This window comes from Equus quagga, chromosome 5, assembly GCF_021613505.1.
Source record: "Equus quagga isolate Etosha38 chromosome 5, UCLA_HA_Equagga_1.0, whole genome shotgun sequence".
NCBI lineage: Eukaryota > Metazoa > Chordata > Mammalia > Perissodactyla > Equidae > Equus > Equus quagga.
The window spans coordinates 50,258,740-50,272,861 of NC_060271.1; the positions used below are offsets into that span (position 1 = coordinate 50,258,740).

General features: G+C 38.2%; 1 protein-coding gene across 1 annotated transcript in view; it reads right to left on the reverse strand.

Annotated features, from left to right (window-relative positions):
* GCC2 (GRIP and coiled-coil domain containing 2) overlaps positions 1 to 14,122 on the reverse strand; it is a 53,744-nt gene that overhangs the window by 15,123 nt on the left and 24,499 nt on the right. The window contains exons 14-21 of the mRNA XM_046661011.1: positions 12,149 to 12,249; positions 11,977 to 12,054; positions 11,057 to 11,194; positions 10,048 to 10,169; positions 7,007 to 7,183; positions 3,850 to 4,067; positions 1,275 to 1,469; positions 93 to 232 (exon numbers count right to left, since the gene is read on the reverse strand). Of these exons, the coding sequence (XP_046516967.1) occupies positions 93 to 232; positions 1,275 to 1,469; positions 3,850 to 4,067; positions 7,007 to 7,183; positions 10,048 to 10,169; positions 11,057 to 11,194; positions 11,977 to 12,054; positions 12,149 to 12,249 (1,169 nt within the window). The remainder of the gene's footprint in view (positions 1 to 92; positions 233 to 1,274; positions 1,470 to 3,849; positions 4,068 to 7,006; positions 7,184 to 10,047; positions 10,170 to 11,056; positions 11,195 to 11,976; positions 12,055 to 12,148; positions 12,250 to 14,122) is intronic.

Consider the following 14,122-nt stretch of genomic DNA (forward strand, 5'->3'; position numbering starts at 1 on the left):
AAACCTTTGGAGGGTGTGTGTGTGTTGTGTAGAGGATCAACAAAATCGAATTGGTGCCGTGTATTTTCCTGGTGGCAGTTTTTTGACCTTACCTTAATTTGCTCCATGAGGATTGCATTGGTTGCTTCTGTTTCCCGAAGCAGTCCATTTAAGTGATCGGCACTTTTTGTAGTGGAACTGAGCTTCTGAACCAATTCTTCTTTGGTAAATTCAGCATGCCATAAAGGAGGCTCTGCAAGATGTTGTTCCAATAATTAATTTTCAAAATCAGAGTTTACGGATGAAGATTGTAAATAAGAAAAGTGTCTAAGCATAGATATTTCACTCTGCAACATTATACAGGTCCATTCTCTTCTCAATTAAAAGGTTACATGTTGAATGTAACACAAATAAGACAGAATCTGTCTCAATTACAATCTAACTGAATACGAGATCTATGAGCTCTGGTTCTGGAATTTGTTAGGCCTACATTTATAGACCATTTTACTAGTTTCATTACTTATCTTCCTCTATCCATTCATGTCCCAAGAGCATACGTCATTTTACTTATAAACAAGGGAAGAATTAACATTTACTGATCACTTATATCATAAGACTCTCATAAGAGTTTTATGTAAGGTGGGTAGATCATATTATTCACATTTTACAAATGAGGGAACAGGCTCAAAGTCAACAAGTAATTCTGGCAGAAACCACAAAGCCAAGTGTGTTTCTGGAGTCTGTTGTCAGTCCATCATGATGCCTCTATCTCATCACTATTAACTTCGCCTGAAGGAACCGGGACTGCAGTTTCTACCCACACCACAATCATGACTACACACGAACAGTCCTCTCTCCAGATCCCGAGACTTCAGAAAGATGACAAAGGGATTCCCCTTGACTTGTGAACATTAACATTCATTATAGATAGAATAAAACATATCAAAACTTCTCTAAATTTAATAAGGCAAATTTAGCACTACTATTTCATCAAGAGGAATAAACTAAAATTATCAGTTTCTTAGAAGAGTGAGAAGATAGTTTATCCTACTTTCTAATACCACTATAGAACTTCCAACCATTTACTTCTGGCTCAAGCTTAGGGCAGGACTAGTGTTTTAATTAAAAAAAATTGTTCCGTTCTGTAGGAAAGATTTTCCATTTGAAACAAGGGATGGAAGACGGAAAGAAATTTTATTAGAATAGCTCAAAAAAGCATTTATAAATAAGAGTAATATTAACAGACACAACAGCAGAATTAAATAAGAAAAACATATTTAAACAGAGAATCATACCAAGTTTAGTTTCAGGAGAATTAAGAAGCTGGTCTAAAGACTGTGTGTGAGTGCTGGCAGAAGATACAGACTCAGTATCCGTTGTTTCCATTCCTTCACCATCCTCCCGAGTTACAGTATGCATATCCAAAAGGGGAAGGTCTGTGTTTCTCCTTTCTCGCAGATTTTTCAAAGGTTGGTGGGAAGAGGCTGGGCCTATAAATTTTTTTTTTAAAAGATTAAGTATGAGATTGTTCAAAACATGGATTCAGCATTAACAGAGATACACAATAAAATTAAAATGATTCTAGGGATGTCAAATAATATGGTAGGGAATTTGAATAACTAAATGACCAGTAAAAGGTGTATAAAGAAAGAATTTCTAAAGAGCCCTAAAAATTTAGCTATTGAACTTTTAATCACTTAAGTCATTTCTATAAACTAATTGCTACTCGCAAGATTAAATTATTAGAACAATATAGAGGGTTATACTGTTGCTAAATATTGGTAAAACTCTAAGACTAGATTCTAGCTATTTTTGAGGATTAGGTATTTCAGATAGCTGCCTCCTCTCGGGCACAACACTCCTGCTGCAGTCTGCTCAGCAGACGTCCTTGTTGGTCACTGCCCTTAGGTCTTCGCTCTGCTGGTTCCTGTTGCTGCCTGCTCATGTCTTCAGTGTTCAGGCAAGAAGAGTCTAGAATCCAGGGCAGGGAACTTATCTACTATAATTCCTCCGCAAGTCTTTCTTGCTTGCTGATTATAAACACTTGCATAGAACTGTAAGATTTATAAGATACTTTCAAACACATTACTTTATTAATCTCAAGAAATCTGAAGGTCAGAGAAGTTAAATAACTTTGCCCAAGGTCTTATAGCTGGGTTAGGGACCAGAATTCTAACTCAAATCTTTTAACTTCAAACTTCACTTATTTTCCATTCCATGAAGTTGCCTCCTCTTTTCTTTCAAACATTAGCCCTCGGGGTGCCTTTGTTGAAGCATTTTCCTGGGTTTCTGATGTTTTGCTAACTGCTTATTCCACTGCTGATTCCTAGGTTACAATCCCTTGTGCAACCAGTGTTTCTCTGATTGGTTACTTCCTCTGATGACTCTTGGAACATGCTGAATTTTCTTGAAGCTGGTTTCTGACCCTTACAAATGCCCCATAGCTGCCAATGCCCTGATGACAACATTTTCCACGAGAAACAGTACAGTCATGCACTGCATAATGACATTTCAGTCAAAGATGAACTACATACATGACAGTGGTCCCATAAGATTGGTACCATACAGCCTAGGTGTGTAACAGGCTCTACCATCTACACTTGTGTAAGATGTACTTACTTGTGTAAGACTTGTGTAATAGGGGAGGAGGAAATTTTCCTCTACCCTTCTAGATTCTTCTGGGTGGTATAAGAATTAAATTGACATGAGGTGGATTAACAGGAAAATAAAGAGTTTAATAGCACGTATACATGGGACAAACCCAGGAAAACCAAGCAACTCACCAAAATGGCCAAAGCCCTCACCTTACATATCATCTTCAGCTAAAGACAAAAGAAGACGTTGAGGGTAGGGAGAGTCAGGGACTCCAAAGGGAAGGAAGGCAATTTACAGTAGGTGAAAAGGAGCAAATGTTTGAAAACTAGTGTGTGTTTGCCCACAAAGAAACAGAACAACACAGAGGGAGCCCAAGAAACAGGCTTTTCTAGGTTCCTCCCTGTCTACCACCCAGTTCATGTTATGCTAAGGTGACAGCTTGCTTCCTGAGACAGGCTTTTTAACTGGATTCTTTTAGGCAGTTAAGGGGGAGGTAACAAGAAAAACTTCCTGAGCCTTTTGTTTCTTAAAAACGATCAGCCTAAAATAATCCTTATGTTAGAGAGATACATTTTAGGGTTGCAAATTTTGTTCCCCTTCAGGACTCTATGACGTTCGCACAACAAAAATCACCTAACAACGCATTTCTCAGAATATATCCCCGTCGTCAAGCAACGCATGACTGTATTAAGTTGATATTAACAGTAAAATGTAGCCGCCTTATCCTGGCTGACGTCCCCACTTCTCCCAGGAAGCAGAATGGAAGATATTGGGTGTGGTTGCACTAAAACTCCAATTAATTAGAAATCTGAAAGGGAAGAAGTTATAGTGGCCAAGCAATCTTAAAAGTTCAGCGCTGCCTGAGTGTTTTTAAGCATCTCTCTCTCTAATGTTTCTACTTAAAAAATAGATATATTTGATAACTAACAGTGGAGAATACCAAAGAAATTCACTGAATACTGAAATTTGGATGCATGTCATGAGATGGACAGAGAATGTCTGAGTCAGAGAAAAGGAAATATTCACTACATAGAGGGTAACAAATACATGAAAATCAGTATTCTAAGTGGTTATATAGGCTGCTGTAAATATAATCAAGGGTTCAGATAGTTCAAATATCTTCTCAGTAAGCAAATCCAAAATTCATTAATCACAGAATTGACACTGGTGTCACCTAGTAAATTTTCTATTTTCTTATGAATTTGTGAAGAATGTATTTAAGTGACAAACACATGACAGTGTGAACAACTAATGTTTCCATGCATACATACATACTTCTTGTGGCTGATTCACTCTTAAGCTGGAAAAGCTGAGCTTCCACCTTGGAGAGCTGCTGCTGCAAAGTTTCCACTGTCTTTCTGTGCTCTTCCTGCAAATGTCGCACTTGATCTCGGAAGCCGCTGCGAAGGACCTCATTTTGAGACGTCAGTTGACTCACAGTCTGTGCATGTTCAGACTTCATCATCATATTCTCTGATTGTATTGAACACAACCTGAAGAGTGAGAGGAACTTACTTCGTATGAGATCTTTCAATCTTAGATGGTAATGCAGCCTTTCTCATCGGGGTTCTGCAAAACTTAGCCCTGAGACATCTACTAAATGTATGAATTAACTTCTCCCTATGCATCTATAATGGTACTAGTTGTGTAACAACTTGGGGAAAAATGACACTGGCTGTCATCTAGTTCAAAGCGTTTTCTGTGTTTCATAGTTCGAATGAGGAACTTCTTTCATAGTTTATTAGAAAATAGGGCTGGGGGCTGGCCCCGTGGCCGAGTGGTTAAGTTCATGCGCTCTGCTGCGGCGGCCCAGGGTTTTGCTGGTTCGGATCCTGGGTGTGGACATGACACCACTCGTCAGGCCACAATGAGGTGGTATCCCACGTGCCACAATTAGAAGGACCCACAACTAAAAATATATAACTATGTCCTGAGGAGATTTGGGGAGAAAAAGCAGAAAGAAAAAAAAAAAAGAAAATAGGGCTATATTTAGAGCATAAAATAATTATACTTTAAATTAGTCCTCTTCTTCAGGTTATCTTATGTAGTAGCTCATATGAGATTAATTCATCTTTTCTCTATTACCCTGAACACATGAAAGAGAACACTTTCTTTAGATTCATAAAGAAAGCCTTAAAGAAAAGTTTTTTGAGCCAATTAACAAGAAATTTGGAAACAGAAAGACTTGGTTTATTATAGCTATTTCTGAATCCCGCTGCACATCAGAATCACTGGGCCATCTTGTTAAAAATGTAGACATCTAGTTCTCATCCTAGAGCCACTGAGTCAGAATTTCCAAAGGTGGGCCTCAGAATTGCCTACTTTCAGCAGTTTTCCATTGATTTTTATGTAGTCAGCTCGAAACTAGCCAGGAGACCTACAATTTGGGAACCACTACTTTTAATGGTTCACTTGTAGTGTTGATGTTTTATATGCTGGGCTTTAGTAAAAAAAATACATTTTCTTTTTATGAAAGGGATCCACAAATACACTCTCATAAAAATTCAAACAATGTGAAACCAATCACAGAAAAAAACCAGAGCTCTCTTTTATCACACCCATCCTCTGCAGTTTAAAATCTCAATTCCAGGGGCAAACGTTAATGGTTTAGCATGTAGCTTTCCAAGATCTTTTTTCTATGTTGCTACACATATGCACACCACAGAAGGTTTTAAAACAAGATTTAGTGGCTAAAGGGAGACATGCAATAAAAACACCACATGTTTCAGAAGAGGCATCTTAACTTCCAAGTTCATACTGTGAGTTTAGAGAATGCTAGTCTATGTGCTACCCTTCAAATCTGTATTTTTCTACAAGCGTTCTGTCTAAACAACATCTACCAAGAAAGTCAAGGAAGAACCGTCAGCAGTCACAATGTTCTAAGGAAGACAAAAGCTACATTTTAGAGCTAGGGTAAGGCTTCCAGTTTTCAGGAGGTATCGATGACACTTCTGACTTTACCTACTTGAGAGCTAGAAGCTTGAACGGGAACAACTATGATAACAGAAGTTTACCCTTCTCTCCCAGCTGATATTGGGGTGTTTACATTGGCTGGGTCCTCTGGCAATGTAGATATTGGCTAGTCAGCCTAATCATTCCTTTGGAGCTATTTTTACAATCTCATACAGAGAAAGTATGAATATTAAGATATTTGAAAAAGAGAATATATAAAGAAAAGGCTATTTCTTCATACTAGGGCACAGAAAGTAACAATACCTAGTTTTTAATATTTCTGAAAGAGGGAGGGAGACCCCTAAAAATATCTAAAATGCTGTGAACAGTTTCCAGCACTTAGAAGAGTGATCAGCACAGAGCAGAAGCTCAAAAAACATTGACTGAATTACTCAATGACTCCAGAGGCATTGTTTGCACCGCATTTGTGTTAGCAATATAAATTACAAGAACTTTTTCAGAGTAAAGAATAAATGTTGAAAATTTCTGATGTAAATAGCAAGTAAGCATCACTATATATAAGCTAATCTTATGGTAAACCCTGGTGATAGGTAGTTAGAAAATTGGCAGACCTTCCCTGAAAAACTTTTTTTTTCTGAGGAAGACTGGCCCTGAGCTAACATCTGTGCTCATCTTCCTCTACTTTATATATGGGACGTCTGCCATAGCAGGGCTTGATAAGCATGGTGTAGTCCACACCTGGGATCTGGGCCTGTGCACCCCAGGCCATTGAAGAGGAGTAAGCAAACTTAACCATTATGCCACTCGGCCGGCCCCTGAAACTTGTGATTTACATGATCAACATACATAAATCACAGTGATAAAAGATTAAAAAAACCAAGCAAAGTGCATTCACTTTTAAGATTAGCATAAGATTAGGCAGGTATTATAAGCATACTTGAGATATGTAAAGTATCCCAACATCCTTGATGAAAGATGATCAACGAAGAATTCTTTTCCTCAGTCTAAGATACAACTATTATTACCACTCCATTTCTTTATCACAGGAATTCAAAGTTCATTGTTCACAAAATCTATTTATTCTGCCAGTACTCCTGGTGCGATTAACAAGAGTGTAAGGATATGCCAAGTTGAAGACAGAGCTGCACAGGTAAGCTGCATATTCGTTTTCAGTCAGCATGTGTTTGAATGTTTTCCTTTAGAGAGAAAGAATAATGCTTGGAGTGTGACACATGTTGGAAAGTAGTGTTTTTTTAAAGAAACATCCTGGCTATGAAGGCCACAGGAGAGACAGAATCCTGGATGAGCAGACAAAATTAATTGTTCTTAAAGAACCTAAGCATAAAAACAACCAAAAGGAGGAGCGTCGAGGTAGAAAAAGCAAAGTTACCAAGCCTTTAGAAATATCTATTTCTTATTTTCAATTTGTATTTATCCCAAGAAGCTCTCCTGAGGAATTCCAACAAAGCAATTCTTTGCTGCTTGGTACAAATACTGTTAGCGCTGCCAGCAACCTTACTTTTCCCGGAGTTCCGCCTCTTTGGACACAGTTTCCTGCAGCATCTTATTGTGTCTTTCTAGCAGAGCATCATGTTCAGACTGCAATGTTTGAAGTTCAGATACACTCATCTGTAAGTTATTTTGGGTATCCTGTAATTTGATTTTTAGTTGGTCAATCAGCATTTCCAGGTGTTCTCTAAAACAGAAATGAACAGTTTTAAAAAATTTTTTCAAAGAGGTAAATCAGATTTTGTGGTTTCAAATAAAATTTTACTTTTATCATTTAATCTCTCAATGTCATACTCTTGCTATTATTATGGATGATTCTAAAGAAAATAGAGTAACTGGAAGAATTCAGAAACTAGGATTAAATAAAATACAGAAGACATTATAGTCAGATTTTACATCTTAGGCACCATACATGTACAAAAACATCTCTGAATTTATAAATTTCATATTCAAATGCAGCAGATTAAATGGCATCAAAATTGTCTATGTTATGTTAAAGGACTATGCCATTAGTAAAAACAAAACAAAACACACAGTTCTAAGATAACCATTATAAGAATGATACATTATACCAAGTAATAGTGAAAGTCAGTCCTTAGAGAAAAACAGTTAAAACCCATAATTCTGCCACAACTAATACAATACATTATTAGCTTCTTTTTTAAACAAGTATTTAATGTATAAGAAAGTAGAAGGAACATAAAACACTTACATTAAAATAATCTGAACCCAAAATTCTGGCATGATCAAAAATGACTCTTGCAAATGGTGACAGTTTTATATTAAGGGTGTCAATATTCAACTTCAGCTTTAAGGTGAGTTATTGATAGAGAAAATATCTCATCATTTTTCAGCCTACAGTTTCTATATTTAACAGATACTTTAACCAAACAGTAACACAAGCATAAACATACAGACATTGCAGGATATTCAGTCCTAGTTAGAACACTAAGAGCAAGATGTAAATTGCTTTGAACACTGAACCTCTAATTATGAAAACAAAACCTGCATGCTGTATGAATGCTCTCTTACGCCTAGTATATTTTTGAATAATTTACAAAAGTGATCTGTACACTAGTTTTAAAGAAGCATTAAACAATATACTATTGATGAAGTAATTGACAAATTTTAAGAAAAAAATTTAAATTCTAAACCAAAAGTTAGTAGTTAATTTAAAACTTTTTGAAATAAGTAAAATGTTTTTAAGCAACTTCAGTTTAGCTTAATTAATGGTGAATAAGTATATCTTTGAAGAAGACTCCTATGACAAAGAACCCGTAATTCTAGAAAGTGAAGGGAAAGCTGCCCTGGAAATGCTGGGAAGAAATACGTCACCAGGACTAGACGGGATATTGATAGCGTTACTTCAAGCCACAGAGACTGAATCTGTCAAAATCCTGACAAGAATGTGTCAACGAAACAATGGCCTGCAGACTGGAAACGCTCAATGTACAGGTCAATCCCCAAGAAATGCACTGCCAAGGAGGGCAGTGCCTACAGGACCATCACTCTGATGTCCCGTGCAATTGAGTGATGCTCCCGGAGCTGCAGCGAAGGCCTGTACCTCAGGTGGACCAAGAAACGCCCGACGGCCAAGCTGGATTTCGAAAAGGGAGAGGCACACGAGATCCAACTGTGACTATCTGCTGGCTACCGAGTGCTCCCGCGAATTCCAGAAGGTTAGTCTGTGTTTATCAACGACAGCAAAGCCTTTGCCCGCGTGGATCATGGGAAGCTGCGGGCTGCTCTGAGAGAAATGGGCGTGCTCAGCACTTGACTGTCTGATGTGTGAGCTGTGCTGTGGGCAAGAAGCCACGCCAGGACAGAATATGGAGAGACGGGATGCTTTCCTTTAGGCCAAGGTGTCAGGCAGCGTGCACTTTATCTCCCTATCTGTTTAATCTGTACGCAGAACCGAGCAAACGAAGAACTGGGCTGGGCTCAGACAGAGGAGGAGTGAAAACTGGTGGAGGAAACACCAACCATCTAAGGTCCGCAGGTGACACCGTCTTACTGGCAGAAAGCAGCAGTGGCTTGAAACAACTTCTGACGAAAGTGAAAGAAGAAAGTGCCAAAGCAGGACTGACTGCATTTGAACGTCAGGAAGACAGAAATCCCACTGCGGAAGAACTGCACAACTTTAACGTAGACAGTGAAGACACTGAAATTGTTAAAGAATTTGTCTGCCTTGGTTCAGTCATCGGTTTAAACGGAGGCTGCAGCCATGGAACCAAGGGGAGGCTGGGACGCGGAAGGGCAGCAATGGAAGAATTAGGGAGGATCACCAGGTGTGAGGAAGTGTCATCAGACACCAAGGCCAAGGTTGTCCACACCCTCGTGCTCCCGACGACTGTGTACGCATGCGAAAGCCGGACAGTGAAGAAGGCTGCAGGAAAAAATGGGTTCATTGGAAATATGGTGTTGGAGGAGAGCTCTGCGGACACCCTGGACTGCCAGAAAGGCGACCCGTGGGTCCCAGAGCAAATTAGGCCTGAGCTGTCGCTGGAGGCACAGATGATAAAACTGCGGCCGTCCTACGTTGGGCACATCATGAGAAAGCAGGACTCTCTGGAAAAGACAGTAACACTGGGAAAAGTAGAGGCAGCAGGAGAAGAGGAGGACCGAATAGGAGACGGGCTGACCCCACACGGGAAGCCGTAGGCCCGAGTCCACAGGAGCTGAGTGGGGCTGCTGAGGACAGGACATTGCGGACCTCCCTCATGCATAGGGTCGCCAGGAGTGGGAGCCTACCTGACAGCACATAAAAACAAAGTACATCAAGGAATCACTTTTAGTCTTCTATTTCTAAATGTCTATATCCTTGTTTCATTGTTCACGTTACATGTTTGTTTGTTTGTAAGAGTGTCTTTCGTAGTGATGTTTTCCTGTTGCTGTCTGGAGACACAGTGAAGCCAAGAAACTCTATTCTCATTGGTAATTACATGTAAAATTCCACAGTCAAAAGTAATCAAAGCAGGATTTTCAACCTACTTGGTAGATAACCTGTCCTGGGGGAAAAACCCTGCACGTATCTTTTACTTTAGACTTTACCTTTCTTGTTTAGCTCCCTCGGTTTCAGCCTGAGACACAGATTTATTTTTCTGTTGTTTTAGAACATTATGAACTCGGACTCTGTAGCTTTCAAATTCAGAGGTTATAGCAGCTTGTTCTGCCTATAACATTTAAAAGAAAGAGAAAAATTTTTCTATTGTAACATGATCTTCCTGTTTTCTTTTAAAGATGAATATATTAAGATGAAAACCTGTTTCTGAAAATGAGTAAAACGGCTGGCGCTCTTTAGCCCTGTTTACCTTTACCTAAAAAGTGCGCTTCTGTTGGCCCCACACTTTCCTAAAGCCCTTGAATGACAGCAGTTTGTCTGACAAGAGATGTGTTTCTACCATTTTTTCTTCCCTGGTAGACTAATTTACCACTCATAAATTTTATAATGGCACTATTTGCCTTTGGAACTTTACAAAGATTTTCATGTATGATATTTCCTCTTTTAATAAATACAAGAAAAATTAATTCAAAGAAATCAAGCTACTTGAACTTCAGTTTTTAAAAGAGAGTGGGAGAAGTTAAATTCTAGGTCTTCCACTTTCCTGAAGTGATCCATAAACTCCCATGACCCTTCTCCCAAGATGGCTTAGATGAGTGGCAGGTCTAACAAGGCTACTGCACTGTGTCTGTGTGTGTGTTGAAGATAAGAAAGCAGCCCTCACAGCTATTCTACTAGAATATTATTTTATAATCACTTAGCCCTCAGAAAGAACTACAACACTTTTCTAAGAAAAAATTTTAAAAAATGTTTCTCACATACAGAAACAGCAAAACAAGGTTGAAATGGAAACAACGTGTACCCATGTCATTCCTTTTAGCAAAAAAAGGTGACAGGGCTGGGACGGGGTTGGGGTCAGATGAGCTGACGCAGGTATTCACCTAATAAGTGCTCTTAAAGAACAACACACACTAAAAAGCGAGACCATAGCCCTCAAGGAAACTGCTTGCTAGCTGGTACTAACATCTATGACATGGAGCTGCGGTGTGCAGAGCGTACCTTGGCAGCACGGCACTCTTCCTGAAGGGCTGTCACTCTCTGCTGGTACGCACTCAACGTGCGCTGATGCTGGTCTGCAGAGGTCTTCAGGTGTTCGTGAATTTTGTGTTTCTCAGATGTTATTTCAGACAGTTGAATCTGGGGGCAAAATCTTTCAATTAAGCTCTAGTAAATCAGATTTTCACTGGTTAAACAGACTTTCCTTAAACATAAACTTGAGTTTTGAAACATGACTATATATAAAGAACATAATTAAAGAAAATTTTTTATCTATTATTATTGAAAGAGCAGAGACAACGCAAGAACATTCTCTTGATAAATTTAGTCTTCCTTAAATCAAAATAAAAAAACCCAATCAGGAAAAAATTCCAGACTACATGTTACAGTTCCCCGTTTAATTACATACCTCAAGATATTACATATAAATATAATAGATATAAAAAATATATAAACTATAAACAATGTAAATATATAAATATTTAAATATATATAAAATATAAATACATTTATATATAAAATTTTATTATATATAAAAAATATACAAAACATATATATATATATATATAAAAAATACAGCATAAATATATAAAGCCATCTTATTATAAACTGATGCCTGTGGCTGCACTTTCACTCAGAAAGTTCAGGTGTAGATTTGGGGCCAGGTTTACTTTGTTATACTATTCTTAGTGTATTATGGATTTTCAAACACGTGAAAAAAAGTAGCTTAAGCTAAATGGTGCACCCCAGTTATATGCCATACTTGGGTTATTGCCTCTACTTCCTCAAAATGTTGCCGAAGGATATTTAGGAGAGGAAAAGAATATATATATATATAAGGTTATTTAGAAAAATCCCTAAATGGTACCTTACTTCTACATGGAAATTTATTTTTAAATCTTAAAAAGTGAAAAGAATCTTACTTTATAGACTTCTACTTGCTGCTGGCTTGCCTCAAGCTCACCCTTTAAAGATGCCTGAAGTATTAAGTGATCAGTTTCCTACAGAATAAGAATCTCGGTTAAATGAAAAAAAAGTAATTCATAAATACACTATGCGTAAGTATTAAAATATAAAACTGAGAAATTAACATACTGCTTGCTTTGAATCTGCCAGTTCCTTCTTGGTTTTCACAAGCAACTGCTTGATTTTGGTGTTTTTTTCTTCATATTGTTGCACTGAAGACTGTAGTGAAGCTAGTGTAAGAAATAATTTCAGAAGAGATGAAATGATCTTTATGAGTGAATTTAAATAAATAAATGATGAGTCTTTTCTTTGTATTAACCTACCTTCAAAAGAAAACTGTCTTAGCTTTTTACCATGAAATATTTCAAACATACATGGCAGTAGTGACAATAACACAATAAACCCCACTGTACCCATCACCCGGCTTTACTAATGACCAATACATGGCCAATCTCATTGCACCCAGACCAGGAGCACAGTCCACAGGTCGAGTCTGCCTGATGCTTGCTTTTGTACAGTTTTCTCAGAACACAGTCATGCTCCTTTATTCATAGACTGTTTATGGCTGCTCCAGTGCAACAAGAGTAGACTTGATAACGGTGACACAGACTACATGGCCTACAAAACCTGAAAGACTTACTGTCTGGCCCTTTATAGAAAAAGCTGGCCAACCCTGACCTATACCCTTGTCTACTCTTTGTGCCCCCATTCCCCCCCCCCACCCCAGGAAATCAATTCATTTGTATTTCAGTACACTTCTCTAAAATAAAGGTATCGGGGCTAGCCCCATGACCCAGTGGTTAAGTTTGCGCACTCCGCTTCAGCAGCCCAGGGGTTCGCAGGTTCTGATCCTGGGCAGGGACATGGCACCGTTCACCAAACCATGCTGAGGTAGTGTCCCACATGCCACAACTAAAAAATACACAAGTATGTACCGGGGCGGGGGCTTTGGGGAGAAAAAGGAAAAATCTTAAAAAAAAAAATAAAGGTATATACTTACTATATAACTAAAAGATAAAGACTTCACTTTTAAGAAACACCTCAAAAGAAGTGCTGTGTATTTCCAATTGTATCACATCAGAGGCACATACCTGGTTGTCTATTTTCATGATACTAATTGTTTGCAGGATAAGACTGTCAGTGAAAGACAGATCACTAAGGAACAAAGTGAAACATGATAAAAACAAAAAACTTTTATGCTAACAGAGGTCAAGAAGAAACAATTATCACGTTGGAATAGTGGGTTTATTGCTTTGATCACAGGTAGCCAACTATAACCAGCAGACCAAATCTGGCCACAGCCTGTTATAAAACAAAGAATATATGATAGAGACCACGTGGTCCATGAAGCCAAGGAGATTTACTATGTGGTTCTTTACAGAAAAAGTGTGCTTGACATCTGGTCTAGACCAGTTACAGGGGCACTAAGTAACTATGCTGCTGAAAGATCTTATAAGCAACATTAACTTTATTAAGTTAAAGCCACATAATCAGAGTGTATTACTTGGTAAGTATAGAGGTGTACTATAAGAATATATCTTAACTATGCCTTTTTATGATAAACTTAATTCAGTTAGTTCCTCGCCAACTATTTATCCGGTTCTAAAAAGCATTTTAAAAGGCACGTATTACATACAAAGCCTTTGTTAAGTGCTCCAGTAATTAGGATAAGCAAGATATACTAAGTTCTTGAGCTCAAAGAATATAGAATGAAATTAGGGGATAACATTTCAAATAGTAATATAAAGCAAAACATAAATGTTATAAAAGAAATAGAAAAGGCTATGGGGATCCACATGGGCTAAAGGTTATATAAATTTTGCACGAGACAAGGAAGATTTCATAGAACTGGAAACATTTAAAATTAGGAAGGATTCCAAAAAGTGAGCATGGGGGTGAGAGGGCCAGCGCATGAAAGAAAGAACAGGAGATGAAATACACAGTTGTGAAAAAGCACAAATCATATCTCAGGGAAAACGAATAGTCTTCTTTACCTGTGGGAGAGTAGAGAATTAAGGTGAAAAGTTAGACTGGGGACAGATGTTGGAAGGGTTTGAGGTTAAGAAGATGTATGTTCCTAATTCATTAGGCAGAGTGAGCCGA